The sequence below is a fragment of the Leucopleurus acutus genome (assembly GCF_964270905.1).
Source record: "Leucopleurus acutus genome assembly, chromosome: 6".
Lineage (NCBI taxonomy): Eukaryota > Metazoa > Chordata > Mammalia > Artiodactyla > Delphinidae > Leucopleurus > Leucopleurus acutus.
Window position 1 is genome coordinate 111787265 of NC_139149.1, and position 25866 is coordinate 111813130.

Consider the following 25866-nt stretch of genomic DNA (forward strand, 5'->3'; position numbering starts at 1 on the left):
TGCCCTCTGTCTTCCATACTTCCCAGGAAGCCTAACTTTTATCATTTAGAGAGAGGGATTTAAATTAGTGGCTTACCTGCTCTGGGTGCAGCAGGAAAGAAGCCAGAACTGCGTCCTATCCCCATCCTCCAAGGACCCTTGGAGTGAGGACCCTGAGGCCTAGAGGGGGCGCTGTCTGCAAACCCCAGTGATGATTTAACACCTGGGCCACAGGAGGGTCCTTTTGAGTGAGTGCTGGTGCAGTGAGCTGTTCCTCTTTTTTTTTCACCATTGTCTCTAGCAATTGTTTTGGCCTCCTTGGTTTCTCTGAGCTCCTGACTACCTGTTCTGGCTAAGACCAGTTTTCTCCTGGATACGCCAGGTGGCCACGCGTGGTACCCACTCACACTCCCCAAAACACATCATGGCTTAAGTTTCTGCTTATAAAAGACTGTTATGAAACTGACTGGTTTTCATGAAACTGTTTACATTATTACACATAACCTGCAGTAGCCGAAGCCCTCCTTAGAGCAGGTGACCCAAGTCAGTATGCTGTTTCCCAGCTCCAAAAAGAAAAGCGGGATACGTTGGCCAGGACCGACGGCTCCCCTCCCCAGCCCCACCCTGCCAGGAGCAGTATGGGACTCCGAAATGGTCCCTCTCCCCATCCCCTCACTCCTGGGAAACTCAGGTGCTGGTACTTCCCCTGGGGTTGCAGCAAGGAGGCCCCAAGAGCATCAGCCCCTCACTGGGACCAGGGGGGTCCCTCTCCAGTTGGACCAGCATGTTGCGTACGTATGCATCTTCCAGGGATTCATCCAGTTCTCAAACGGTCTGAGGTCTCAAGAACGCCAAGGGCTGTGCTGTGGCCTGTGGGAAGATGCTACAACGTCCACTTGATCTAAATCCTGGGCTTCTAAGTGTGTCCTGGCAGGCAGGGCTGGGCGGGGTGGGATTCAAGGCCCTCCACGTTCCAGGACAGAGCCGGGTGTCGGGTGGCTCTGAGGGCCAGCTGCAGCCTCCGGTAACTGGCTGCTGCCTCTGGAGGTGGGAAGAAGTGTCCCAGGCCAGTGACTGGCCAGGTGGGAAGCCGCAGTCCCAAACCTGGTGGTCAGATCCCTTATGGGACCACCACCCACTGACATCTCTGTCCCACAGTGTTCAAACCTGCCTTCTCAACCTGCAGAAGGGTGTCCCCCACTGCCTCAAACAGCTTATCCGGTTTCTGGAGTCCCTCCACAAGCAGAGGTCCAAAGCCACTCCCGTCCTGAGGCCCCACCCCCGGCTGTTTCTTCCTCCACCAGAAGCCTCCTTAGCCCTTTCCCTGGGACACACCTCCTCCACTGGGCTTGAAGGGGGCTCTTCTCTCCCTGCCAGACCGAAACACCTCATTCTTGTGCGCACAGGGGTAATAAAAAGTAGACCTTCCTCTTTTATTTTATACATGATGCTTCTTTTAATGCAGCCAGAAGTGCCATTTGCTTTTCTCGGAACCATAACCCATACAGGATGCAGTGACCATTTCTTTATAACACCTGGGCTCCGCAAGGGGCCAGAAGATGCGAGTTACATCCAGCCCATCAGGGAGCCAAAGGCGGCGTGGGCCCTCAGCCAAGCTCTGGTGGCCGTGAGGCAGGCCTGGCCGTGCAGCCAGAGACTGGCGGAGGCTTGCGGCGGAGGTGGACAGAGGCGGTTGGGCTCTCAGTCCTTTGAGTCGGAGACCAAAGGACACTCGTCAGGTTCATCAGGCAAGGGTGGTCCACCTGTGCACCTGGCCGATTCTAACAGCTTCCGGGGAGAGGACACGTGCAGGGGTCATAACATCGTCACCTTTGCACCTGCCCTTGGCCAGGGACACCCTGGGTCTGGGGCCTCTCAGTGCCTGGGAAGGGCCCTGGAGCATGCCCGTCCTCTGTCTGCCCCTCCCAAGAGACAAGAAGAAGAGATGGTGTAACACTGTTTAAAATACACTTTTTCGTTTACAAATGCAGCAGAGGAGAGGCGTGGGCCCCTGTTCTGCAGTTTGTGAGCGAGGGGCCAAGACACAGGAGCACTAACCACGTAGCAGGGGTGAGGGCTGGGGGCGACTCCTGCCAAGGCACCCCGGGCCACACCCTGCTGCCTGCGGCAGCGTCCGCCCTTCCCGCTGAGCCCCTCTGCTGCCCGCTGGGGGCTGCCTGCCACGACCTGCTCCCGCCCACCCACATCCCTTGGCCAGGCCGGGGTCAGGGGTCACTGCCGATTTCGGCTGCCCAGCTTCCTGCGGTCCTTATTCTGGCTGCGCTGAGGGTCATCCATCTTGTGGACACGGAAGCACTCCTTGAGGTTCTGGGACCGAATCTTCGGATTCAAGATCTCCTCAGTCATGCTGCTGGGGAACCAGCCTCTCTCCTGGTCATGCAGACGCTCGCCAAAGATCCACCCTGCGTAGGGAGGGGAAGGGGAGGGTCAGAAGCTCTCCAAGTGGCGCAGGCTGGGCCTCGCCCTGGCCTGTGTGGGGAGCAGAGGAAAGGGAGACGCAGGGGTCCAGCCGGCCTTTCCAGAGGTCCCCTGCCCTCAGACGCATTGCTGGAAATGCCCAGACCTGGTTAATCCCCGTGAGCTGGGCGTGTGCTGCCCTCCCGGGGAGCGTGGTGTGTGCACAGGGCGGGGGCAGAACCACTGCGTGTCCCGGATGTATTGACTTTGGAACCCATTCCCAAGCTCTCAAACCATCCTAGGCTGCCCCAAGTGAGGCCAGGAGACCCCAGGGGCCACCCCCAAAAGCAGGAGGCATTGAGGAGCCGGTGGGGTGGTAGCTGACCGCGTGGTTCCCTGGCCGTGAATGCTACCGTCACCCTCTGGTTGGGCAGCCCCTCCCTGAGCCTCAGCCTCCCGGGAGCTGGGTGGTCAGCCGAGGGTGGCTGTCACGAACTGGCCGAGTGCCCTAGCTCTCTACCCCCCACCCTCCGTTATCACAGTGTCTCTGCTGGGGGCCTGGGGCCCGAACCGCAGGTCCTGCTGGCAGGTCCTGGGGCAGGGCTAAGACCTGGGGCCCGAGGGCCAGGGGCGCGCCTTCTGCAGGCCATGTGGGAGGGGTGTCAGGCTGTTTATATTTTGTGGGGGGAGGGGGAGGGCAGGAACCACTGTTCTCTCAATGCTGGGTGAGGCCCTAGGATTTGGGAAGGGTGGAAATGGCCTCCTCTGGAGGTCACCAGCCTGAGACTTTCCAGCCAGGGTCTTGAAAAAGAGGAGGAAATGGGGTTGGGTGGAGATGCTTTGTGTATTTTGGGGGATTTAGGTTAGGAACAATTGATGTAGAAATAAGGGATCAATTTTTCAGGGGAGGGGAGTGAACCTCTGGCACTGATGCCAACAGCAGGAGTGGGCGGAAGCCCCGGCAGGCGGCTCTTTGGCCCATGTGGGGCTACAAGCCTGGTGGTCACAGGCTCATCTGGAAGCTTGTTGCAAATACGGGGTCAGGATCAGGGTGCTCCTGGCCATCACCCCTCCCACTGTGATGGGGGCTGATGCCAGGGCCGGATGAGGGGAAGGGACATAGAGCCAGGCACTCAGCTGGGCCTCATGCTAAGTGGGGGAAGGCGGACCTCACAGCTCCGGGGAAGGAGAGCGGAGGCACTGGGAGAGATGCCTGCTCTATGCTGAGAAAAGGCCAGCGGAAGCCATGAGGGGCAGAATGGTCTACGGGAGCAGACAGGCAGCACGGCCCTGGGCTCTGCCTGCTCTCAGCCGGCTCTTCTGTCTGCTTCTCCACTGCATCCCTCAGGCTAGGGCAGAGCCCCAGGAGGGGCGGGCAGGGAGCCTCGAGTGCGAGAGGCACCCAGCCCCCGGGCCTCACCATCCTCTGTCTTGTCCAGGATGTTCAGGATGTCGGCCAGATCCAGTGTCAGCTCGTCCGGCTGCTGGGCCATGTACGGGTGCACACATTGGACCTGGGGGCAGTCTGAAGGGAAGAGAGAGGGGGGTGGCATGTCCTCATCACCACGGCACCCGCCCTGGCCCCCCACTTCTGCCTCAGCAGTTAGCAGGGGCACGCTGCCTGTCCAAGAGACAACGCAAACTCCCACAGCAACTGAAAGAGGGCTCATTCGAGGGAGGGGTGTGTGGCTCCAAAGAAAAGGCCGTTAAAGCACCAGGAGTTCTGAACAAAAAGTATGTGGATACAGGGATGAACAGGCTTGAGGGGCTCTTATTGAGACTTCAGAAGGAGCTGCTTGGTCCTGGGCTGGGCCCTGGGAGCAGTTTGGGGACAGTCAGGACTCGGTGAGCTCGGTCAGGATGGCAGCGTCTCTATCAGGCAGCTGGACTTGTGCCCTTTTAAATTCTGTAAGGTTTTCAGACAACTGGCCACCCCAGAGAACACTGGCGTTTGCCTTGTGGGCCCGAATTCCTCTTGGTTTCCTTGTGGCATCTGTCACTTATGACCCAGTGGCTTTTATTTCTTCATTAACCATCAAAACGTTTGCAAAGCTCAGGCACACCCGTGTCCTCCGTGGGGTACTAAGCTTGCACTGGGGTGCTAGGGACCCCCGGGCAGGCGAAGCAGTCTTTCCAGCGGCCCCGCAGGCCCTTCAGGCGGAGTGCAGAGGCCCCTGAGGCTGACGCAGCTGTGACAGGCAGGGCCGCCATGAGGCTCCCCGGACCCTCCCCTGCCCCACCCGGCGGGTGCCCCCTCCCCAGTGGGCCACCTACCCAGCAGCCGGGACGTGAAGGAAACAAACTTGGTTCTTCGGTTGGGGGCCAGCGAGGTCATCCAACGCTTCATCTCGCTCCTGGGACAGGGAGGAGGACAAATGCCCCAACCGCAGAGCAACGGACCCCATGTGAGGGGAACCGCTGCACCAGGCATCCAGCAAGCTGGCCACTGGGTCCCGGGCCTGGCACAGAGCAGCGGCAGGACGGCGTGGACGGGGCCGGGAATCCAGTGGCGGGACTGGGGCGGAGCGCTATAGAACCTCCCTGGTACATCTTTAAAGTCAGTGGGTGAGGGTGAGCCCACGACACCCCAAAGTTAACCCAGAGGCGAGCCCTCAGCTGCCAGCTGCCCTGAGCCATGTTCCGTGGAATTGGGAGAGGCTGACGCCACCCCTGCCCCAGGCAGTCAGAACTGGACCGCAATGGGCAGGGCGACACCTGTGAGTCCTGGGCTGGGGGTTGCTGGGCACCGCACAGGGGCTGCAGGGCGGCTGGCCTGGCAGCTCAGAGGTGCAGGTGGGCCTGAGGCCACCTTGACAGTGGTTCACTGGTCGGGCGGGCCCAAGGGCTCTACAACAACTCATCAGAACAGAGGGGCCCGCCCAGAGTCTGACGCCCAAGGGAACATGCGCGCGCGCGCGCGCGCGCACACACACACACACACACACACACACCCAGCAACGTGCTCGCCCCGCACCCTGACACTAACACTGCACAGAAACCCTCCCGGCAGAGCCTGGGGGAGGAAGGACAGGAACAGGGCGGCGGTGCGCTAAGCCTGGAGCCTCGCTCCACCCGGGCAGGCGACAGGCGCTGGGCACTCACTGAGAGGACGCCTTCAGCATGTAGGTGGCCTCCCGGTCATCCGCGTTCTCGAGCAGCCGCAGGATGAAGACGTTGGCCAGCGTCTGGCCCTGGTCCTCCAGCTCCTCCACTCGCAGCAGGCCCCGCGGGGCGGAGTCAAAAACCTGGTACTTGTCTCTGGGGACCAAGGGTGGCAGCAGAGGCACGTCAGTCCCGAGGCGGCGGCGGCTCGGATTTCCAGGAAACGCTCTACCCTGGCCCGCGAGGCCGGCCCCTCTGCTGCCACTCCTCACCTCCTTCTGGAAGCCCCCCACCTGACCGCCTGTCCCCCTGACCCCCAGCCCCCGCCCTCCACAGTGTGGACGGCGGATGAGGGGTCGGCACCCATGACACGGCAGGGGCCGCTCGGCCGAGCCCTCCCCAGGCGTCAGGCACTGAGCTGGACTCTCCACGTCCTTAGGGGTACAGCCCCCGCTAGACGGAGGGGAAACGGAAGCTCAGGGCGTTGAAACACACCTGCCCGAAGGCCCAAGGCTGGACCAGAACGGAGCAGGCCTTCAAAGCGGATCCAGGGCCTGGGCAACATCCCAGCACCACGCCCGCCGCCCCCAGGCCGTGGTGACTCCCCATCCCTCCTGCCTGCCACTCACCCCGGAATCTGCCGGCAGATCACCAGCAGGTCGTTGAAGAGGAAGAGGTAAATTTCCCGGAAGAGCTTCTTGGTCCGCAGGGTCCGGGATGTCTTGGGGCCTGACATCTGCTGCAGCTCGCCCTGCTTCAGCAGCCAGCGGGAGTGGGAGATGATGGGCACCGACTGCGTGAGGGGGGACGGCATCAGAAGGGCTGTGCCCCTCCGCGCCCCCCGCCCCAGGCTCCCCTCGCGCTCTGACTGGAGTGATGACCGCGGGCAATGGTGTGTGAGGCCCGTGCTGGGCCCAGGACACGCGTGGCGCTGGTGGGAGGGACGGACGGGTGCTGGGCAAACGCGGAAGGGCGCGCGCGCGCCTGAGTGGGCATGTGTGTCTGTTGTCTGTGTGTCTGCGGGGCGTGCGCGCGCCTGAGTGGGCATGTGTGTCTGTTGTCTGTGTATCTGCGGGGCGTGCGCGCGCCTGAGTGGGCATGTGTGTCTGTTGTCTGTGTGTCTGCGGTGCTTTAACGTATGTGTGCTCACGTCTAAGTGTGTCCGCGTGTCCTGTATGTGTCTGTACTCACGTGTGAGTGTGTACATGTGGGTGCCTCTGTGTGTGTGTGTCATTCTCCTACTACCGTGTGATGCAGGATCAGAGGAGAGGCCAAGTTCACAGGAGAGAGGGGAGAACTGGGCCCCACAGGGTGAGGAGACTGGGCCGGCCGGTCTCCACACTGCGGCTCCGGGGCAGGCACCCAGCACCCAGCACCCAGCACCCAGCACGCGGCCCACAGGTGGAGCTACGTGGGGGGCCCGGAGGTCTGCGTCCTCAGCTGGGGCTCAGCTCCCAAAACCTAGCATGACCTCAGGGACCCTCGGTAGGTACCGTGTGCTCATGTGCCCAGAACCCTGGAAACCCAAGCCCTCGGGGCCCTTAGGGTCACTAATGCCTGAAGCTTTACACAAAGTTGGGGGAAAGGTCGGTAACTCCCGTCGAATTTTCGAATCGCCCACATTTAAGAATCCCTGGAGCAGTGCATGTCATGCTCTTCATGTGAGCTGACTGTACAAGGTCACACAGCCAGTAAGTGAGAGCAGGCAGCTCCTGACTCCCTGTAGGAGACAGTCTAGGCCAGCGGTCCCCAACCGTTTTGGCACCAGGGGCTGGTTCTGTGGAAGACAACTTTTATACAGACGGGGGTGGGGTATGGGGGGATGGTTCAGGTGGTAGTGCGAGCAATGGGGGGCAATGGGGAGCCATGGGGGGCGACGGGGGGTGATGGGGAGACATGGGGGGCGATGGGGGGTGATGGGGGCGATGGGGGTGATGGGGAGACATGGGGGCGATGGGGGGTGATGGGGGCGATGGGGAGACATGGGGGCGATGGGGGGTGATGGGGAGTCATGGGGGTCGATGGGGACCCATGGGGGTCGATGGGGGGCAAAGGGGAGTGATGGGAACCCATGGGGGACCCATGGGGAGAGATGCGGGCGATGGGGAGCGATGGGGGGCGATGGGGAGCGATGGGGGGCGATGGGGGGCGATGGGGAGCGGCTGTAAATACAGATGAAGCTTCGCTCGCTCACACACCGCTCACCTCCTGCTGTGCCGCCCGGTTCCTAACAGACTGCAGACCGTTACCGGTCCGCGGCCTGGGGGTTGGGGACCCCTGGTCTAGGCCAATGTGACGGCCCGGTGACTGGGGGCAGGTGGGGCCTTCAGCTAAGGGGTCAGGGAAGGCCTCGGTGGAGGTGCTGCTGTGCTGAGACCCAAGGGCAGCCATTCAGCGAGCCCGGCCAGTGCCCAGTGCTCCAGGACAGCCGGGCTGGGGCGGGACGCGTGGCTGGGCATGGGCTCACCTTGATCTTAAACTCCATCTTCTTCTGAATGCTAATCATTTGCTCCGTGCGGCTCATTTTCCTGACGCCCTCGTTGCATGCTTTCACCACCTGGGACGAGAAGGAGGACACATCAGGCCACCCATAGCCAGCTGTCTCTGACCGCTTCCTTCGGCCCACTCAGGCCACAGCTGGTCAGTCTCAACTGGGTCTCAGTTCCAGTGTAGAAAATCAGGGCCTTGTCTTTGTTGGGACGTGAACTCCAGAGAACACATAAATCGATGCCGACCCCTCATGTCACCTAAGAGAGCAAATTTCGACCAGAAGACGTCCCTTCTCATCCGTCAGACTGGAAATGCCCCAGGTCTGGGGATCAGGTTCCGTCACACACTGTGGGGGGAGCACAGAGTCCCCCCACCTTCCTGGGAGGCAACCCAGGTACCAAGGGGCCGAATGAAACCACATTTTCTGGGACTTCTGGGGACTCATTCCGAGAGATGATATCTGCACAGGATCCAGAACAGGGGCCGGCACCCAGCAGGCGCGCAGCGTTTAGGAACGAGCCCAAAGACGTGCGTACCAGGATGTCCCCCGCAGTGGCGTTCAGAGCAAGAAAAACTGTCCTCAACCTAAATGTCCAACCACAGGGGTTGATTAGTGCTCATGAATCCACAGAACCCTGTACTCTGAAACCATGAAGAAGTGCAATAATTTTACAGGCGCTAAAATGGAGGGAAAAGCCAACTCACAAAGCACAAGCCCACCTGCAAAGGATACAACGGTGTGCGCAGGCGTCTGTCTGGAAAGGGGCCTGGAGGGGCCGGCACCAGCGTGTGGGCAGTGGGGTGTGGGAGACCTGCTCACCTTTACCGTCTCCTTTCTGCCTACGAACAGTTTGTGGACTTGTTTGTATTCAGCAGCATTTTTATAAATTAAGGGAAAAAACCCACCTTTATTTAAAAAAGGTAAATAATGAGAAGCAAGTGTATACCTAGGAAATGAAAAGGAGATAAAAGCAGAAAAGAACTTGAAAACAGAAGACACTTGCCGGTGCCCCGAGACCCCTTGGGGCCCAGTGTGGCCGGCTGCCCGGTGCGGGCCGGAATGAAGCCCCCACCCGATCAGGTGTGTGCGTTCCAGGGGTGGGCAGAGGGTCCCGAGAGATGCAGCCTGGCTGGCAGGTCCCTGACCCTCCCTGACCAGCCTGCTCGAGGCTCCAGCCTTTCCCCAGCTAGGCTGGGAGGGGAGTGCTGTGTTTCCCAGGATCCAAAGGGTATAATCGCCAGAAGGATTTTGGAGGCCAACTGGCCTGACTGAGGGATGCGAGGAGAGGCCCCTGGGGGGAAAAGACTGCATTAAGCTACAAAATCCTCATGGCTCCGTGTGGCTCCGTGTGGCTTAGAACCACCTGGGGCTATAGTCCTTTTACTAAGCTGCTGCCACTGGTACACTAAGTGGAAAGGACTTCCCAACACCAGGCTCTCGTCCGTTTCAGGGTCACCAGCGCGACAGAGTGGCCCCTGCACGGCTGCCATGAGTGGGCTCGCAGCTCCAGCGGACACACTGGAGCCAAACACACGGGACAGCGCTGCTTTCAGACAAACACGTGGGAACAGACACATTCACTGACCCCTCCCGCACGGCCCCTGCTCTGCCGGCAGCTTCCAGGAGGAGCCTCTTCTCTCCGAGGATCAGGAGAGGAGATGCTTTCTCCACTCCTGGGCAGGAAGAGCCCAGGCTTGGCAGGGCTGGGCAGTCCTCTCGCGGAGATAGGAGGTGCAGCTCGAGGGCCGGGAGAGGCGGGATCGGGGGGCGGGAGAGGCGCGCAGGGCAGAGCTGCATCAGGGCCCAAGAAGGGCCAGAGCCGGCCTCAGAGCGCGGCAAGGGAGGCAAGAGCCATGGCTTTTGACACTGGAAACAGGTCAGGACAAGCGTGGGGCCTCCGAGGGCTGCGGAGGGGAGCGCCTGGGCCTGTGGGTGGCCACAGAGCGGGGGCTGGCGGGAGGGTCCATGAACATGTCTGCAGGTCAAGAGCGCCCGGCCGGCCTGGTCCACCCCGCACGTCAGCAGCCTGGGGTGAGAAGCAAGCCCACCCGACTTATTCTTTGGACCCAGTGACCTCTCTGGATTGCCAACTACTAAAATGAATTTGCATCTTCCAGAGACGCACGGGCACAGGAGGGGGCAGGACAGGAAGGTGGGCCTAGAGGAGGAAGACCGCTGACCGGGAAATGTGGAAAGAGGAAAGCACAACTCACCAGCTCCAGTTCCTTGTGCGCACCCAAGGCAGTGCCTTCCCGCTCAGACCTCTCTTCCACCCTCTTCAGGATGTTCTGAGCACAGGCAAAGTCTGCATTTAGTTTCCGCACGTACAGCCATTCCTCCCCTCTCCGCCCGCTTTAGCAGTGGCAGCCTCCCTGCCGCACTGGTCCAAACAGCCTCGTGTTGCTGCAACATCCCGGAGCAAAGAGCCCCACCAGTTACGGACTGAGGGCGGGAGAACCTTCCACCAGCCGAGGGCCGAGCATCGCACACAAGCCTCGCTCGGCTCTAAGATGATAACCACGAGTCAAGGTGGGCACGAGGACTAACTACGAGGGCCAAACCCGAGCCCCAGTCTCCTTACAGCGAAGACCGAAGCAAAGGAGGCAACCAAGTGCGGTGGGGAAGGGGGCGGGCGAGGCCCGACAGTGAGGGAAGGGTCGCTCAGGGCTGGCTGTCCCCGAGGTGAGCTCGATGTCTGCAGCAGCATCAGTGGGACTGCCGTTTGAAGCCAAGTAGCAACGACCCTGAGGCTTCGTTAAGTCTGGTCTTATTGATAAAATCCAGTAGTTGGATTTTCTTGTGTTTCGCCTATAAATTACAACGTTTGCGTTGGTTTCTGCCTCACAGTTCTCCCCGTGCCCATATTTCTGATCTGCTCTCATTCCATGAAGAGGTTTGGGTGCATCTGAGCACAGCTCACCTCCCCCCCAGTTGCCCCATGTGGTGGCACGAACGTCCCCAGCCACCTGCTGCCACCCAGCCACCAGGATGCTGGGCATCCTTTCCACTCTCTCCTGAGCTCCAGACCAGACCCAGATCCCTCCCACCTCTGGATGTCCCTCAGCTGCAGGCCCCCCAGCCTCCCCTGTGCGGTCACCTGCCCCGCCTCTGCCTGCCAGCCAAGCCAGACACACGCAGTCAGCTCCGATGCCTCCTTACCCTCCCCCCCACCAACATGGGGTCACCAACCCTGCCTGTAACCATCCCCCAGCTCCCAAATCCATCTCCCAGCGAACAGGATGGCTCAGGCTCCACCTTTTCTCATTGGGATAAAACCCCATCTGACCAGGTCCTGCTCCTGGCCTCAGGCAGAGGGTGGTGCGGCTTCTTCAGCCTGGGCACAAGCCCTCCACGCTGGCCTCCTCTCTGGTGGGCCCCTCCCTATCTCCTGCGGTAACTGGCGGGTGTACCCGGAGCACCCCGCCTACATTCACCCCTTGGACGCGCTGCCTCTGAACCTCAGTCCCATTTCCACTCTTGCCCTCCTGCCTGATACCCTCCACACGGCAGCTGCTTTGAGCTCTTACCAGCGTCAACTAGATGGAAGGACTCTCCATCACATTGAGGATAGAACCCAATGTCTTTCCTGGCTCCTTAGGCCCCTGATCAGCCTCTGCCCACATCTGCACACCCATTCCCATCATGTTCCCCCAGCTCAACGCTGGCCGCCCCGTCTGTGTACCTTGCTGCCCCAGGGCCTTTGCATAAGCAGCTCCCTGTCAGATGAATGGCTCCTCCCTGTCGGCCAAGTCTTAGCTTAAATGTCACTCATCCGAGTCTTTCCTGATCCCCCAACTGGCAGTGGGCAGGCAGTCACCACCATCATGTCACTCTGTTTCACTGTCCTCAGCCATGACCACTTCCTGGTTGTGTGTGTGTGTGTGTGTGTGTGTGTGTGTGTGTGTGTGTGTATCTCCCCACCCTCCCCCAGAATGTGGAAGCAGGGGCTGAGTCCCCCACTGCCTGGCACACAGTAGGAGCTTAATTAGGATTTGTGGAACAAATGGACTTCTGGAAACAGAAAGCCAGCCTGGAATGACCAAAGCAAACAGCCCGCAGCAGGAGAAGTGTGTGTCAGGGGAGAGAGGCTGGTACCTGGACCAAAAGCTTGAGGCGCGTGATCCTCTGGAAAGGCAGGATGAGGAAGGAGGAGAGGGGCAGCCCCCTGCACTTGGGGTCCAGCTCCAGCTGCGTGATCAGCTCCCGAAAGGCTGCCTTCTCCTGGCTGGGGACACAGACAAGAGAGTAGGTCTCTGGCTCGTGGGAGGCGCAAACTGGAGGGGGTTCTTCCCCGTCCTCAGACCCCTAAGAACCAGACAGCCCACAAGCACAGAAAACGCGTCGATTTCTTCTCTCCTCTCTCTTTTTTTTTTAATGGAAAATAAACTGTTTGTGTACAAGTCAAATAACAATAGTGACTTCACACGCCAGGCCCATGAAGTCTTAGCAAAATATGCTGTGTGTGGGAGGGCAAGAATTCCTTGCGTGGCCAAGACTATGAATCAGATGCAGAATTCGATGATTTACCCAGCAGGAAACGGTGGCAAGGTAAACCCACGTAATGACAGGAGCAGGCAGCAGGCTGGAGACGGCTGCAGGGAGAACCTGTGCTACTCCTGCCAGGTGGGGATGTCTCGTCTGCAGACGGGCTGGGCAGTGGGAACCACTGCTGGAGATCAGACGCGGGCCCTGGACTGCCCGTCATTAGGGACACGGCGCTCAGGCCCAGGGAGTCTGCTCTCACGGGCCACACCAGTGGACCCCTGGGCACTGCAACATCTAGAATCCTATTCTCCTGTGTGATTGTCTTCTCAACGTTCGCCCTCAAAACTGGCATCCCGATTCCCTCAAATCCCAGTTTCAAACCCCAAATGTAAAACACCCAAACCCCTGAATACTCAAACTTTAAAACATCCCCAGTGAACTACACGGCTTGACGGAAAGACCCAACGGAGCGTAACGTCCAGAGGTCACTACTCAGAGAGTCCTCTGGTGCCCACGAGTGTGCTAAGAACATAGCACTGGTTAAACTGTGGTTGAAACGTGGTACAGACATGTGAAGAATTCAAAAGAGGCAAGTTAATGAAAAAACTCTCTCATCAACAGAAACCCCAAGAAAGTTTACAAAATGGGCAGATTAGTAAATTCAAGGGCTTTGCTGGAGAACCACCAGAAAGACTCCCTCCCCCCAATCCTTGCCTTGTCTCTAGTTCAAACCACTTTCCTGCCGTCTTGGGCCTCGAGTTGTCCTCTTGGCCTCAAGCTCCCTTTTCTAAAACTCACAGAGCTCTGCACGGCCATCTGGACACGGGTCCGGTGGGCGCCATGGCTGACTGTCCCGGGGTCAACATTTCCCTAGTGACACCGAAAGCCCCAGAACGTGCCGGAGTTGGATGCTGTCCTGGGAAAGCAGAGACCCAGGGACCACAGCTCAGTGTCAGCACAAGAGGAGGGGGCCGCCGGGGCCACGCCTGCGTGATGGCCCCGCTGCCCAGCCATACTCACAGCAGCTGCTTGTAGGTCCTCTCCTGGTAGGTCTGGTTGCTGACGTAGGTGATGTAGACGGAGAAGTGGTCGGCGGCGTAGAGGTACACGATGTCGCACACGTCTGAGATGACGATGTTCTCCTCCATCCTGCGCTCCAGCTCCAAGAGAAACCTGCAGCGGGCGGCGGCTGGGTTAGGGGTGGCTGGCTGTGGAGACTTGGGACATGTCTCCACCAAACCAACCAACACGACAGGAGGAGGTCCCAGCGAGGGGCGCACGTTCTGTCACATCACGGAATTACTTGTTCAGTTTATAGGTGGATAGTGACATTAGGAGCATTTTTTTTTTTTTTTTTTTTTTTTTGTGGTACGCAGGCCTCTCACTGTTGTGGCCTCTCCCGTTGCGGAGCACAGGCTCCGGACGCGCAGGCTCAGCGGCCATGGCTCACGGGCCCAGCCGCTCCGCAGCATGTGGGATCTTCCCGAGCCGGGGCACGAACCCGTGTCCCCTGCATCGGCAGGCGGACTCTCAACCACTGCGCCACCAGGGAAGCCCTAGGAGCATTTTTAAAAGGGAGAGACCTCATCTTTTACGTCCATACTGATGCGTTTACAGTTGAAGTGGGATGACGATGGTGATCTGCTTCAGAACAATCCCGTGGGTGAACCTAATGCTGAAGCGTGGGCTTGCTACACTGGTGTCTCTACTTCTGCATGCTTGGGATTTTCCATAATAAAATATAAATAAATACAAAAATAAACAGACACCCCTCCCCCAGTGGGGGTGAGCAGCAGAGACCGAGGCGTCTCCGAGGCTGCTCTGGTCTCAGTCAGCTCTCGCCTTCCTGAGCCTACCAGGTGGGGGGCTGCCACGAGGATCTGGGGGCTGCAAACGGAAAGGTGGGGTGTCCATGTGGAGGGGGACCGACTCAGGAGGGTCCATGGAGAGCCACACATGGGTGTGGGTTTGCTGCTGCCCGCGTGCTACTTCACATCTGAACAGGCGGGGACGGACCAGCTCATAAAAGCTGAGTTCTGCACTTTTAGCTGCAAACCTCCCCAGGCTACAGTGAAAAGGGTAAATGGATCTTTTATCCTAACGGAATGACTGGAGTTCATTTCTTCTTTGCAATAATCAGTCAATAGATGTCTATTCCTCCTCCACTTAAGCTCATCCCATCCTTCTTTAGGCAAAAGAAGTACAGTCCCAATCGCCACCTCCACACACCCTTGCTAACACCACGCAACCGGAGAAGAGAAAGTGTCAATCCAGGACCGTGCTCCGCGTTGGCCCTCAGAGGGTCTCGGGCCCCGCACACACCAAGCCAGGGCCTTGTGAGGTCAGGATAAAGAGCAGCTCGCATGGACACCCCCGGACCAGGTCGTGACGCCTGCCACTGATGTGCCTTATTGTGTGAGACACACGGAGCACCTGCGTGGCCGGGGGGGACCTGCAGGCAGCCGTCCTGTCCAGGGGGATGTGACGGGCCTCGTTGCTGGGAGATCTTTGGATTTATGTATTTAGTTACATCTTATTACAGAAAATTCCAAACCTACAAAAGCAGAGAAGCCAGAGTAACAGGCAGTGCCGCCAGCCCCGGACGTGCCTCAGGCGAGGAGGAGGGACAGGAAGGGGCCCCACGAGGACCCGGGCGGAGGCTCACCGCTCACTGACGGCCATGACGTCCAGCACGTTGGAGAAGAGGATGTGTGCCTCGGACGGGTGCAGGATCTTCTTCAGGCGCTCGTTCTCCATGAAGTGGGACACCAGCAGGTTCAGGCTTTTGTAGTAGGAGGCCTCGGAAGTCACCAGCTCGAACATGGCCTGGGACGTGAGGAGGGCCAGCGGTCAGCACCTAGGACTCGTCTCCCCCCGCTCTCAGATGCAAAGGCTTTATTTTAGTTTAGTTTTTTGGCTGCCATGCACGGCTTGCGGGATCTTAGTTCCCCGACCAGGAATCAAACCTGTGGCCCCGCCGAGTCCTAACCCCTGGACCACCAGGGAAAGTCCCCAGATGCAAAGGTTTTAAAAGTGAAGGAAGGCTGCTGTCGGGGTCTGCATTGGCAAGGGCGCTGCCATCCGCGGCCAAGACCGCTTGCCCTGCTCACGAGAGTGAAGCCGGAGATAGCCTCGTGTCCGAGTACGGAACAAGGTCCAGAGGGGCCAGCCATCCGCTGGGTTCCCGACAGCTGCTGAGGGTGACTCAGGACTGTCTCCTGGTGCGGAATGGGTGAGAGAGTCAGCAGTAGAAGGACCCCACTTCTACACGCCCAGAAAAATGTCCGGAAGGAAACAGGCCATAATGTCAACCACAGGTGTCAGTAGGGGGTGGAGTCTGGGGGTGACTTTTACTGTTTTCTTTTTACCCTTTCAATTGTCTAAAAATTGAAGAATGAGCATATATTGTTTCTTTCATGGTCTTGTTTTATAATGTAATTGATAAAGCAATTTTCATTTTGAAAAAAGAAAGAGAGAAAGAAGACAGAGAAAGAAATCCATAATCTGATAAGCTTTCTGGAGGCGCCTTCATTCTCTATCACGCTTATCACCTGATTATTGAGTCTATGAAACAGCAAACTCACCGGACCTCTGTTCCCTTACGTGTCATCTGTGAAGCGAGGGCAGTAGTTGCTGGTTCACCCTCCTTCCTTACTCTCAAGCAAACCCATGACCCTTCCTGAGACCACCCTGGGACCACCCTCACCTTCCTCTCCCCCATCTCTCTCTGCTGTTCCTCAGCTTAGGGTGGGTTCAGGTCTGGGCCCACGGTGGCTGCCCAGAAGGGACAGTGTAGTGGGATGAACTGTGCGCCCACCCAGAGCTGTGTCCACATGCCAAGCTCCAGCACCTGTGAACGTGAACCTGTTTGGCAAAAGGGTCTTTGCGGATGTAAGTGAAGGATGTCAAGGTGAGGAGACCATACTGGATTGAGGGTCTAAATCCAATGACAGGTGTCCTTACAGGAGAGATGCAGAGGGAGATCTGGCAGACACACAGGGAAGAAGGCCACGTGAGGACACAGGAAGAGACTGGAGTGATGCTGCTTCAAGCTAAGGAACGGGAGCCACCGGAAGCGGAAAGAGGCAGAACTGCCAACACGCTGATTTCAGGCTTCTGGCCTCTACAACTGGGGAGAATAAATTACCACCCAGTTTGTGCTAATTTCTTACTGCAGCCCCAGGAAACAACACAGACAGACAGAGGAGCGCTGGGAGATGGGACAGCGATGAGTGTAGGGGACGCTGGTCCCTTCCCAGCATCCCGACCACCCCACATCTCACCTCCCTGTGGGGTCCTCCATCCTCCCACTGACCAGAACCCTGACCCAGGCAGGGCTCAAGGCTCTGGCCATGAAAGCTAGTGCTGCCGGGGCTAGGAAGGATGGTGGAAGGGAGACAGGGAAGGGAAGAGGGAGGGAGGACCAGCATGTGTTCCAGACACACAAGGCGCCTTCTCGTTCCATCCTCACTGGTCCCCCAGGAAGGACGTACAGAAGTTCGCATTTCGCTAAAAGGAAACAGATGCAGAGGTTAAGCAATGCCCCAGAGTTACTGCTGGAGGGTGTGGAAGATTCAACCCAAGGTTCTTCCAAGTTCTGGGCTCTGCCCACCAGTACCCACCCCTGCTGACTTAAGCGCAGGCAGAGCGGGGATTCAATGGCGTCTGCAGGAGGCCTGGCCTGCTGCTTCCCCGCAAAGCTCGGAGCCACAGCCAACCTGGCAGAGCACTTTAAAATGAGCGACATATTTGTAAGTTGGGAGCTCACTCCAGGGTGGCCCACAAATGACAGACCGTGGGCCACCATCAGAGGAGAGCCCACCGGTCCCCTAGTGTCTGTGCCTCACTCAAGACAGTGAGAGGAGGCACTGAAACGAGCTGGCGGCCTCTCTGTAACTGTCCCCGAGTCACAGATGCTTGGTCCGCTTAAAGATACGAAACACACAAAGCACATCCCGCTGGCCTCACTCACGCCAGAGCTGAGGCCTCGGCACGGAAGGCCCCACCCTCTGTTCTGCCAACATCCAGCCAAGCCCCGCCGGGCAAGGCTGAGACTGCGCTGGGCAGGAAGTTCCTGGAATCATCTCTGTTACAGATGCTGACAACAAAAATCACTTTCCTGCTGCTAAATTTAAGTTTCTTAAGACAACGTCAGGCCATTACAGCTTGCAAGTTCTAAGCAAATGTAACTAAAAGAAGCAAAACAAAACAGCCCAAACCGAGACAGATGAGTGTTGCAGACACCGAGAGAGGAAAACACCACCGTGCCCAGGACGCAGCCCCGCAGACAAACGTCTCCCTGAGCGACGCCTGGACGCACAGCTGTGGGATCACACGTGGGAAAGGTGCCCAGACCCCTGAGAGCATCACCATCCTGACCCCCGGGAGGACGAGGGGTCGGGGGCCGCCGGGCAGTGCCAGGCGGGCCTCTCAGCCGCTGACACGCAGCGGGCGTTGGGCCTGAATCACTGCTCCTTGATCCCGGCTGTGCCCATCCGCCACAACCTCACCCCCTCTTTCTCCGTTTATAGGCAACTAGTCACCCGTGGATTTTTGTTTTCCAGGGTGTTTGTCTTTATTTTATATGCCAAACTATTTGCCACATCAATATGGTCGTCCTTTCCTCATCAATATTATTTTTACCCTCAGTCATTCAAGCTTTTGCACGGTGTGTGGAGCCGACAGGGTCCAGGCCCTGCTCACTCGTTCATTCATTCGTTCATTCATTCGTCCGCAAACGCTGACGAGCACTGGTCCGGGCACCCGGGACTCCTCCTCCGGGAACACGGCAAACTCCCTGCTTCCGTCCCAGGGCAGTGAAGGCAGAGCAGACAGGAGTGAAGTGCATCCCGTTGGGTGTGAGGGATGCTACGAGCAGACGGGAAGAGGTGTGTGTGAGCACGTGAGAGTGTGTGTATACGTGTGTGACTGCGTGTGCGCGTGACTGCGTATATGTCAGTGTGTGTGTGTGAGTTACTTACTGCAGAGAATCCCTCCTTGGTGAAAGCAGCCGCTGCTCTGCGGCCGGGCTGGCTGAGGCCCCGCGCTGCCCGCCGTCGGGTTGCAGGGCTCACACAGGACCGTCATCCTCGGGAGCGCGGCTGGACTGACCCGAAGTTTCTGAATCACAGCTTGGTCTCCCATCGGTGCTTAGTGCTGGATTATTCCGCTTGGTATCCGCCAACAGTCATGTTACACTTCCTGGGTTTTTCACAACCCCGCTACTACTAAGCCCAACTCCCTCCTGGGTTCTTTGCCAAGGGTAAGAGCCGGGCAGCTCTGGACCTTTCTTCGAGGGGCCAGTCCAGGTGGTTTTGCAGCCAGTGAGGGCCGTGCTGGGCCTGGTGTCCACCACAGGCCGCTGAGGAGCAGAGCTGTCAAGGCTTCGGCCTTGGAGTTAGCCAGAGAATTGCTTCATCCCACTAAGCCTCAGTTCCCACGTGTGCAGAATAAGGACCACAGTCCCCAGAGGAAAGGCCCAGCTGGGGCCGGCCTGTCTCAAAGCACCTGGCAGATGTCCAGGGCCGTAATCCATCCGACATCCGTGTGTCGTCTTCACAGGACCTCAAGTGCTTCACGGATGGAGCTCCAGCCAGAGGGGTCAAGGAGGGCCTGTACCAGGAGGTGCCACTGGGTGTGAGTGCCAAAGTATGACCCGTTCAGAGCAGGGGTGTGGACACCAGGTGGAGGTGGGAGACGGGTGCTGGAGAGGGAGCTGGGGGAGGGGCCTGGCGGCCAGGCCAGTAGAGGAGTCATGTGGGGGCAGAGCAGGCTTCTGCACACAGTCTTAAGTCCACCCTGCTGGCCGCCGTGTGGGCCAGAACCACACAGCCTTGCGTTCCGGAGTCCCGGGGCTGCTCGACGCTCCTGGGCTCTGCACGTGCTCTTGCCGCTTCCCCCGCCGGCCTGTGGATGAGAAGCCATGCCTGTCTCCCCACAGGCTTTGGAAGAAATGGATTAGATTTTTCTCAGTAAACTTAGACTTTTCTCCAAATAAAGGAAACAATGTATCAGAGAAATCACCAGAGTTCCAGCTGAGACCATCGCCACAGTCTCATGAGCTGAGAGGGTTCAGCTTCGGTCGGTGAGCATCTCCCCTTCCCCGGGGGAGTCCAGAAACTTCCGAGCCTGCAGACCCCAGGCCAGCCCCGCACCCCACGGAACAGAAGATGCCCCACAGGTGCACAGAACCAGGACCCCTCTCCCGAGGCAGCCCAGGCCTCGGTGCTGTTTGGGTTCAGGGCCCTCACGCAGCCTTGGGACTGGAGTGGCCCTGGGTCAGGCCCACCTGGACCACCCTAGTCAAGCAGTGCATTTGAAGAAACAGGGGAGACCCCTGACCCATCAGCAAGGGGATGAAAGAGGAAGCCAGGACACCAAGCAAAGGCTGCTTCGGATCAAAAAAGTGAAAAAAACAGCCCCTAACACACAAAGAGCGCTGCCCGTTAAGAACTCAAGTTTACGGACCCTCAATTTCCTGTGATCTAAGACGGTTCAGCCTGTGGTATCTCATTTTCTGACGCGGGTCCTCACGGTCCGGGCAGGCAGCTCACATCATCGGCCTCCACGCTCCACCCTGATGTCCCCCTTGGTATGTGGGTCCTTCCTTCCTGCAGCATCAGCGACGCTCAAGGCTGAACAGTCCTTTGCCTTCTTTACCTGCACCGTCTCCTTACAATTCAGATTCTCTGTGGACCCCGTGTGTGGTCATTCTATCCCGATTTGGATTGGTTTCGGCTTCCTGGCCTTGGTGTCAAGGCTTCACAGCGGTCTTTGATGCCATAACCTTTATTATGATGCTGTGGCGTGGCCTGAGTCACCAGGGGTCAGAGACAAAAGCGGGCTGACCGAGGACAGACGCTACCCCCCACCTCCCTTCACTACTGTTGTTGTCTGGTGTGTCACTGGCAGAGCCAGGAAGCAAAAGCATCCCCTTACCCCTAAGGGTCCCAGGAGGCACCTTCACCTCTTCCTGCATCCCAGGTTCCTTCCAGGACAGACTGTCGGCAGTGGCCGGGACTAAGCTCTTGTCTGAGCAGATGTACAGAAAGGATCTTCTCAGGTAGCCTGCGTTTTCCCACCTGTTATGGACTGAATTGTGTCCCCCAAAATTCACATGTTGAAGTCCTAACCCCCGATGTGACTGCATTTGGAGACGGGGCCTTTGAAGAGGTAATTACAGTTAATGCGCTCATGAGGGTGAGCCCCTAATCCAATATGACTGGTGAACTTACAAGAAGAGGGACAGACACCTCACACCTCTGTGTAAGGGATGCACATATACAGAGGAAAGACCATGTGAGGACACAGTGAGAAGGTGGCCACCTGCAAACCAAGGAGGGAGGCCTCACCAGAAACCAACCCTGCCAGCACCTTGATCTTGGACTTCCAGCCCCCAGAACTATGAGAATAAATGTCTGTGGGTTAGCCACCCAGTCTGAGGTATTCTGTTATGGCAGCCCAGATCATGGGACTGGAGGGTGAGGGCGGGGGGCCCCTCCTGACACAGGACACACATCCCTCAAGGAACAAGGCAACGTTAGACACTATTCCAAACTGCTGTAAACGAGGCCTGGGACCAGAGTCCAGGGAAAGGAGACGTTCTCTGCAGTAGGCGCCCAGGTCACTGGGGAGGGGACCAGAATGATGACTGTCCATCAATATTCTGTGAAACAGCATGTACTGCTTCCAGAAAATCACACTGGGGAGAAAAAGGCTGTTTTGCAAGATCTGCTGAGCACTTCCCAATGCCCCTTTGCCAGCTTGGGCACCACTCTCTCTCCAAATCGAGGAAACTCTTGGCTCCATTTCTCTCTTAGTCAGTACCTTCCTGTCTGAGACACACTGATGGGTGGGACACTTCATTGGTAAACAGTGGCTGTAAATGTCCCTGTTCTCTCTCTTGTCTACGCAGGGTTATCGGAGATAAATGGCACCAGAGGGCAAGTAATAGTAACAGCTGCCATTTGTCCAGCTCCTAACCCGTGCCTGGTGTGATGCTGAGTACTTCCAACGCGTCACCTCCCTCCGTCCTCGCTGCAATCCTGGAGGTCGCCCAACCGTCCCCACCGTGCAGATGAGAGTGCCGAGGCCACACAGCGAGTGAGTGGCCAAAGCACGGTTTGCACCCCATCCTTTTGACCTCAGGGCTCTGTGTCTTGACCACCCTGCTAGAGACGCCCTTCCACAGAAATGCCCAGGCTTTCCCGCGAGCCTGCAGGCCTGCGGTGGCGCCAGGCTGGCAGCCCCTCTCCTTGCAGGTCGGTCTCCGTCTGCTGTTATTTATGCAGAAGCCACTTCCTTCCCACCCTAGGTTCTTTCCAGGTTCTTGATCATCTTTTTAGCTTTATGTGGTGCTTGATAATAAGTTTGTTAAGAGAAAACCTAACCCAGTGCTCAAATGCGAACCAGGCCTGGCGTCGGGTCGATGAGTCGTGCCCACGACTCACAACTTCCACCCAAAGGCTCGGCTCCCAGACCTGTCCTTCTCGGGGCCGTCTGTGTCTCTTTACCAGGACACTGTTAGCTGTGCCCGTCGTTCGTCCTCCTTTCCTGGCTCCTGCTGACCTGAATGTCCGATGCCCCATCTCCTTTACCAGGTGGCTTCCTGAAAGGCCTGGCCTGGGTGCAGCACCCAGGAAACTCCAAATGTTTACTGAGCACCTCCCAAGAGCTGGGGGCTGGGGGCTGCGGGCACTGGGGATTCCCGAGATGACCAAGAGCTGCTCCCTGCCCCTGGGAGGTCGCCGGCTCAGGAGACTGCAGCTGCTGGGGGGCTGGGGTCCGTGATGCTGTCCTGCCCTCCCTATCTCACTCATTCCACAGACATGTGCCCAGAGCCACCAGGGAGGAGGCGGCTTGGGCACAGCCAATGACAGCTCTGCAGTGATGCCCACGGTGGAGTGGGAGGGGGCTTTGCCATGGCAGAGGGAGATGGGGAGGCAGGCAGCCAGAGAAGGCTTCTGGAAGGGGCTGTCAGAGTCAAAGAGCCAATAAGACTTAGCCAGGCAAAAAGGAAAAAAAAAAAAACCCAGTATTTCTCAGCCTGGTCCTGCGACCACAGGTGTTTGCGAAAATGCAGATTCCCAGGAACCTCCCCAGCGCCCAGCATAACTCGTCCTTTAACAAGATCCCCAGGTCGTTCTGAGGCATGGCAGAGTCTGAGGACCCCTGGTGCCAGGGCTGGGGGCCCCCAGCCCCAAAGCCTCCCCGGGTACCTTTCTTTCGCACTTATCACCCTGAGTGCTAAGCGTTAGGGCACCTGCCCGCTGCCGGACTTTGCTGTTAGTGCCTGGAGGGTGGGAGGAGATGGACAGAAAGCTGGGTCAGAATGCCAAGGGGTTTGGGGGGGGGGTCCCTCCTCGGGCTCAGGCTGCCTTAGAGGCCATGGGACGTCACAGTCCAGGCTCTGCACCCTTGTGCTGGTGGGAGTTAGGACCACTTTGGTTGGCTGTAGGCTGAGCCCTGCGCTCGAGATGCTCAGCCCCTGTGTAGACCACAGACCCCAAAGGCAAACCCGCAGCCCCCGAGGGCCTGAGGCTGCCCCAGCCACTGAGGCGAGCTGCCTCCCCGCTCCTCTAGGGGTGTCGGCTGGAGCCGGGGAGCGGTGTCCTCCGTCAGAGGCTGCGTCTGCTCTCTGCTTCGGGCCTTGAGCCCTTCTGCTGCCAGCAGCGGCCACCCTGGGTGGACCTGCATCCTCGCTCTGCCAGACCTTGCGTCCCACGTGATCCTACTGTCCATTAACAAAGCTTTCCTCACTTCTGCGGCTAGAAGAGTAATTCGTACCCCAGAGGCATTAGAGTGGACAGAAGTGACTCTGAAAAGGCTTTTAGTTAAGAAGCAGCCCCTAGAGCCTCTCTCTCGTCCTTGAATAATTACAATGGAGTCAGATTCCAGAGCCCAGGCTCTGCTGCAGCGTGGTCTCTAGTCAGTGCGGGAAATGCAAGAAGTGACAAGACCAGGGGCCTCCACGGGGGCCACGGGGCCTCAGCGTCATCCAGGGTGACGACAACTAGTCCCGGGGCTGCTGTGAAACTAGGGGTCACACATTAAATGCGAGTTGGCATGCAGGCCCTGGGGGCCCAATGTGCCTCCACACCACCAGCTGCCCAAACCCAAGCCTTGGCCAAGCTCGCACACATCACAAGCCAATTGTTACGTTTTCTCAAGATGACCTGGTTAATGAGATAACTTACAAAAAAGTACACACTGAAATAGACATAAAGTTGAAAAGACACATGCCTGAAAAGATGCCCAGCCTCATTCACAACAAGAGAATTGCAAAGCAAAACTGCAACGCAGCACCATTTATGGTCTCTCACACAGGCCCAGATAACCGCGCTGGATGCTGCGCCACGTTGGTGACAGGGAGCCAGCACCCTCTCATACGGCTGAAGTGTGAAGACTACTTGGCAATATCTTCTCAAAATGTAAAAAGTATGTAATCTTTAACCCCACAGTTCCACTTAGCAATTCCCATAGTATTCCATTGCACAGATCTGTCTTTTATTACTATAAATAATGCCGCAATGAACATCCTTGATACACAACATTTCTAGTTGCAGTCCATCAACAGGGGACTGGTTAAATAAATTATGGAACATCATAAACGATGGAGGTCCATAAAGCTAGAAAAAAAAAAAAGTAAGAAAGAAAAGCAAGAATGGGGAACTCTGTTTGGGCTGATCTGGAAATACTGTCAAAACATTTTGCTAAGTAAAAGAAAAAAAAGCAAGGCACACAGCAGTGTACATAGAGTTTACCATTTGTGTAACACACGCAAACACGCACGCACAAGCACACACATACTGGCCCTGAGGGCCAGGGGCTGGCGGGGGGAACTATTTTCGCTGTAATTCTGTTTGCTCTGTTTCAAGTTTATATCAGGTGCGTAAATTATTTATCCAAAAGATTTACTTTAAAAACGATAAGTGGTAACACTGTCACTTTGCTAAAGTAGGTATAGGTGCTTGCTTTCTAAATCAAATAGAAGAGGGGCTATCTGATATTTTGGGTGATGGTTCCTGTCCACCTTAAAGCATGGGGCAAAGATCCCTGCCCCCTCTGAATTTGGGATTAATTTGCTGAATTGTTAGGGTTTATCCTACAGAGAGAAATATATGATTCAATGAAGGTTGGTAAATAAAATAATCACGATTCAATTTTCTGATAGAAGTATATCATGTTAAAAACCGTAAGTAATTTCCTTCTAAAATGGACTGCTTTCTTTTGGAAAAAAAATATAAGTATATTTCAGTTCTAAGTTGTGAAAACAAGTTGAAAAACAACAAAAATACAACTCTGATTTCAGAGGCTGAGCACACTCAGACTGTGAGTTATATCCAAACTTGCTAGCTCCCTGGGAAGTCACTCCCTCCTCGTTCCCAGGGGAACGAGGCTGGAAGTCTAGTTCGGGCACGTAGGGGCGGTGCCACCTCAAGTGCCAGCCTGGGTGGACCGCCCCTCAGGAGAGTACATGTAGCCCTGTTTCCATGGAGATGCTCAAAATATCATTCCCGGCTCATTTTTCGAGCTGTGCACAGCCAGCCCCCCAAGATCGGGGACCATGTGGAGTCCGTCTTTATCTGATCTGGGGACACCACCCAGGACAGCGGCAGGAGCGACTGCTCCAGGGACGGTGCTGGGTCAGCACCTCCAGCTTCCCCTTTGTTTCTCACGGTGTCAGCTGTGGCAAGAGTCAAGCGCTGCCTCATGGTTTGTCGGTTTGTCGCAGTGACTGTCCCCACCTCCCCCATTTGAACGCCTGACCCTTCCCCAGCTGCCCCCTTCCTAACTTTGTAATTTGAATATCTGTCTACTTATTTTCTCAAACCATTGTGTCCTGAAACAGTAATTGAGAAACCATTCCAAATAGGAAGGAACCAAGCGCTTCAGAAAAAGTTAAAAAACAAAAAGTAAACCAAGAAAATCCTACACAACATCTAAGACAACGCTTTCCAATTTCAGCTGTCTAATTTTTACTTTAAAAAGGAGGTGGAGGGGCTTCCCTGGTGGCGCAGTGGTTGAGAGTCTGCCTGCCGATGCAGGGGACACGGGTTCGTGCCCCGGTCCGGGAAGATCCCACATGCCGTGGAGCGGCTGGGCCCGTGAGCCATGGCCGCTGAGCCTGCGCGTCCGGAGCCTGTGCCCCACAACGGGAGAGGCCACAGCAGTGAGAGGCCCGCGTACCGCAAAAAAAAAAAAAAAAAAAGGAGGTGGAAAACATACAATTTTATTCTTTTTTTTTTTTTGCGGTACGCGGGCCTCTCACTGCTGTGGCCTCTCCCGTTGTGGGGCACAGGCTCCGGACGCGCAGGCTCAGCGGCCATGGCTCACGGGCCCAGCCGCTCCACGGCATGTGGGATCTTCCCGGACCGGGGCACGAACCCGTG

At 57.3% G+C, this 25866-nt stretch overlaps 1 protein-coding gene across 1 annotated transcript in view; it reads right to left on the reverse strand.

Annotated features, from left to right (window-relative positions):
• Positions 1-1434: 1434 nt before the first annotated feature.
• Positions 1435-25866, reverse strand: part of NGEF (neuronal guanine nucleotide exchange factor) — a 113144-nt gene continuing 88712 nt past the window's right edge. Inside the window, exons 6-15 of the mRNA XM_082841217.1 lie at positions 15141-15301; positions 13496-13648; positions 12086-12215; positions 10204-10278; positions 7967-8056; positions 6129-6292; positions 5500-5655; positions 4672-4751; positions 3818-3922; positions 1435-2402 (exon numbers count right to left, since the gene is read on the reverse strand). Coding sequence (XP_082697343.1) covers positions 2212-2402; positions 3818-3922; positions 4672-4751; positions 5500-5655; positions 6129-6292; positions 7967-8056; positions 10204-10278; positions 12086-12215; positions 13496-13648; positions 15141-15301 — 1305 coding nt within the window. The 3' untranslated portion in view covers positions 1435-2211. The remainder of the gene's footprint in view (positions 2403-3817; positions 3923-4671; positions 4752-5499; positions 5656-6128; positions 6293-7966; positions 8057-10203; positions 10279-12085; positions 12216-13495; positions 13649-15140; positions 15302-25866) is intronic.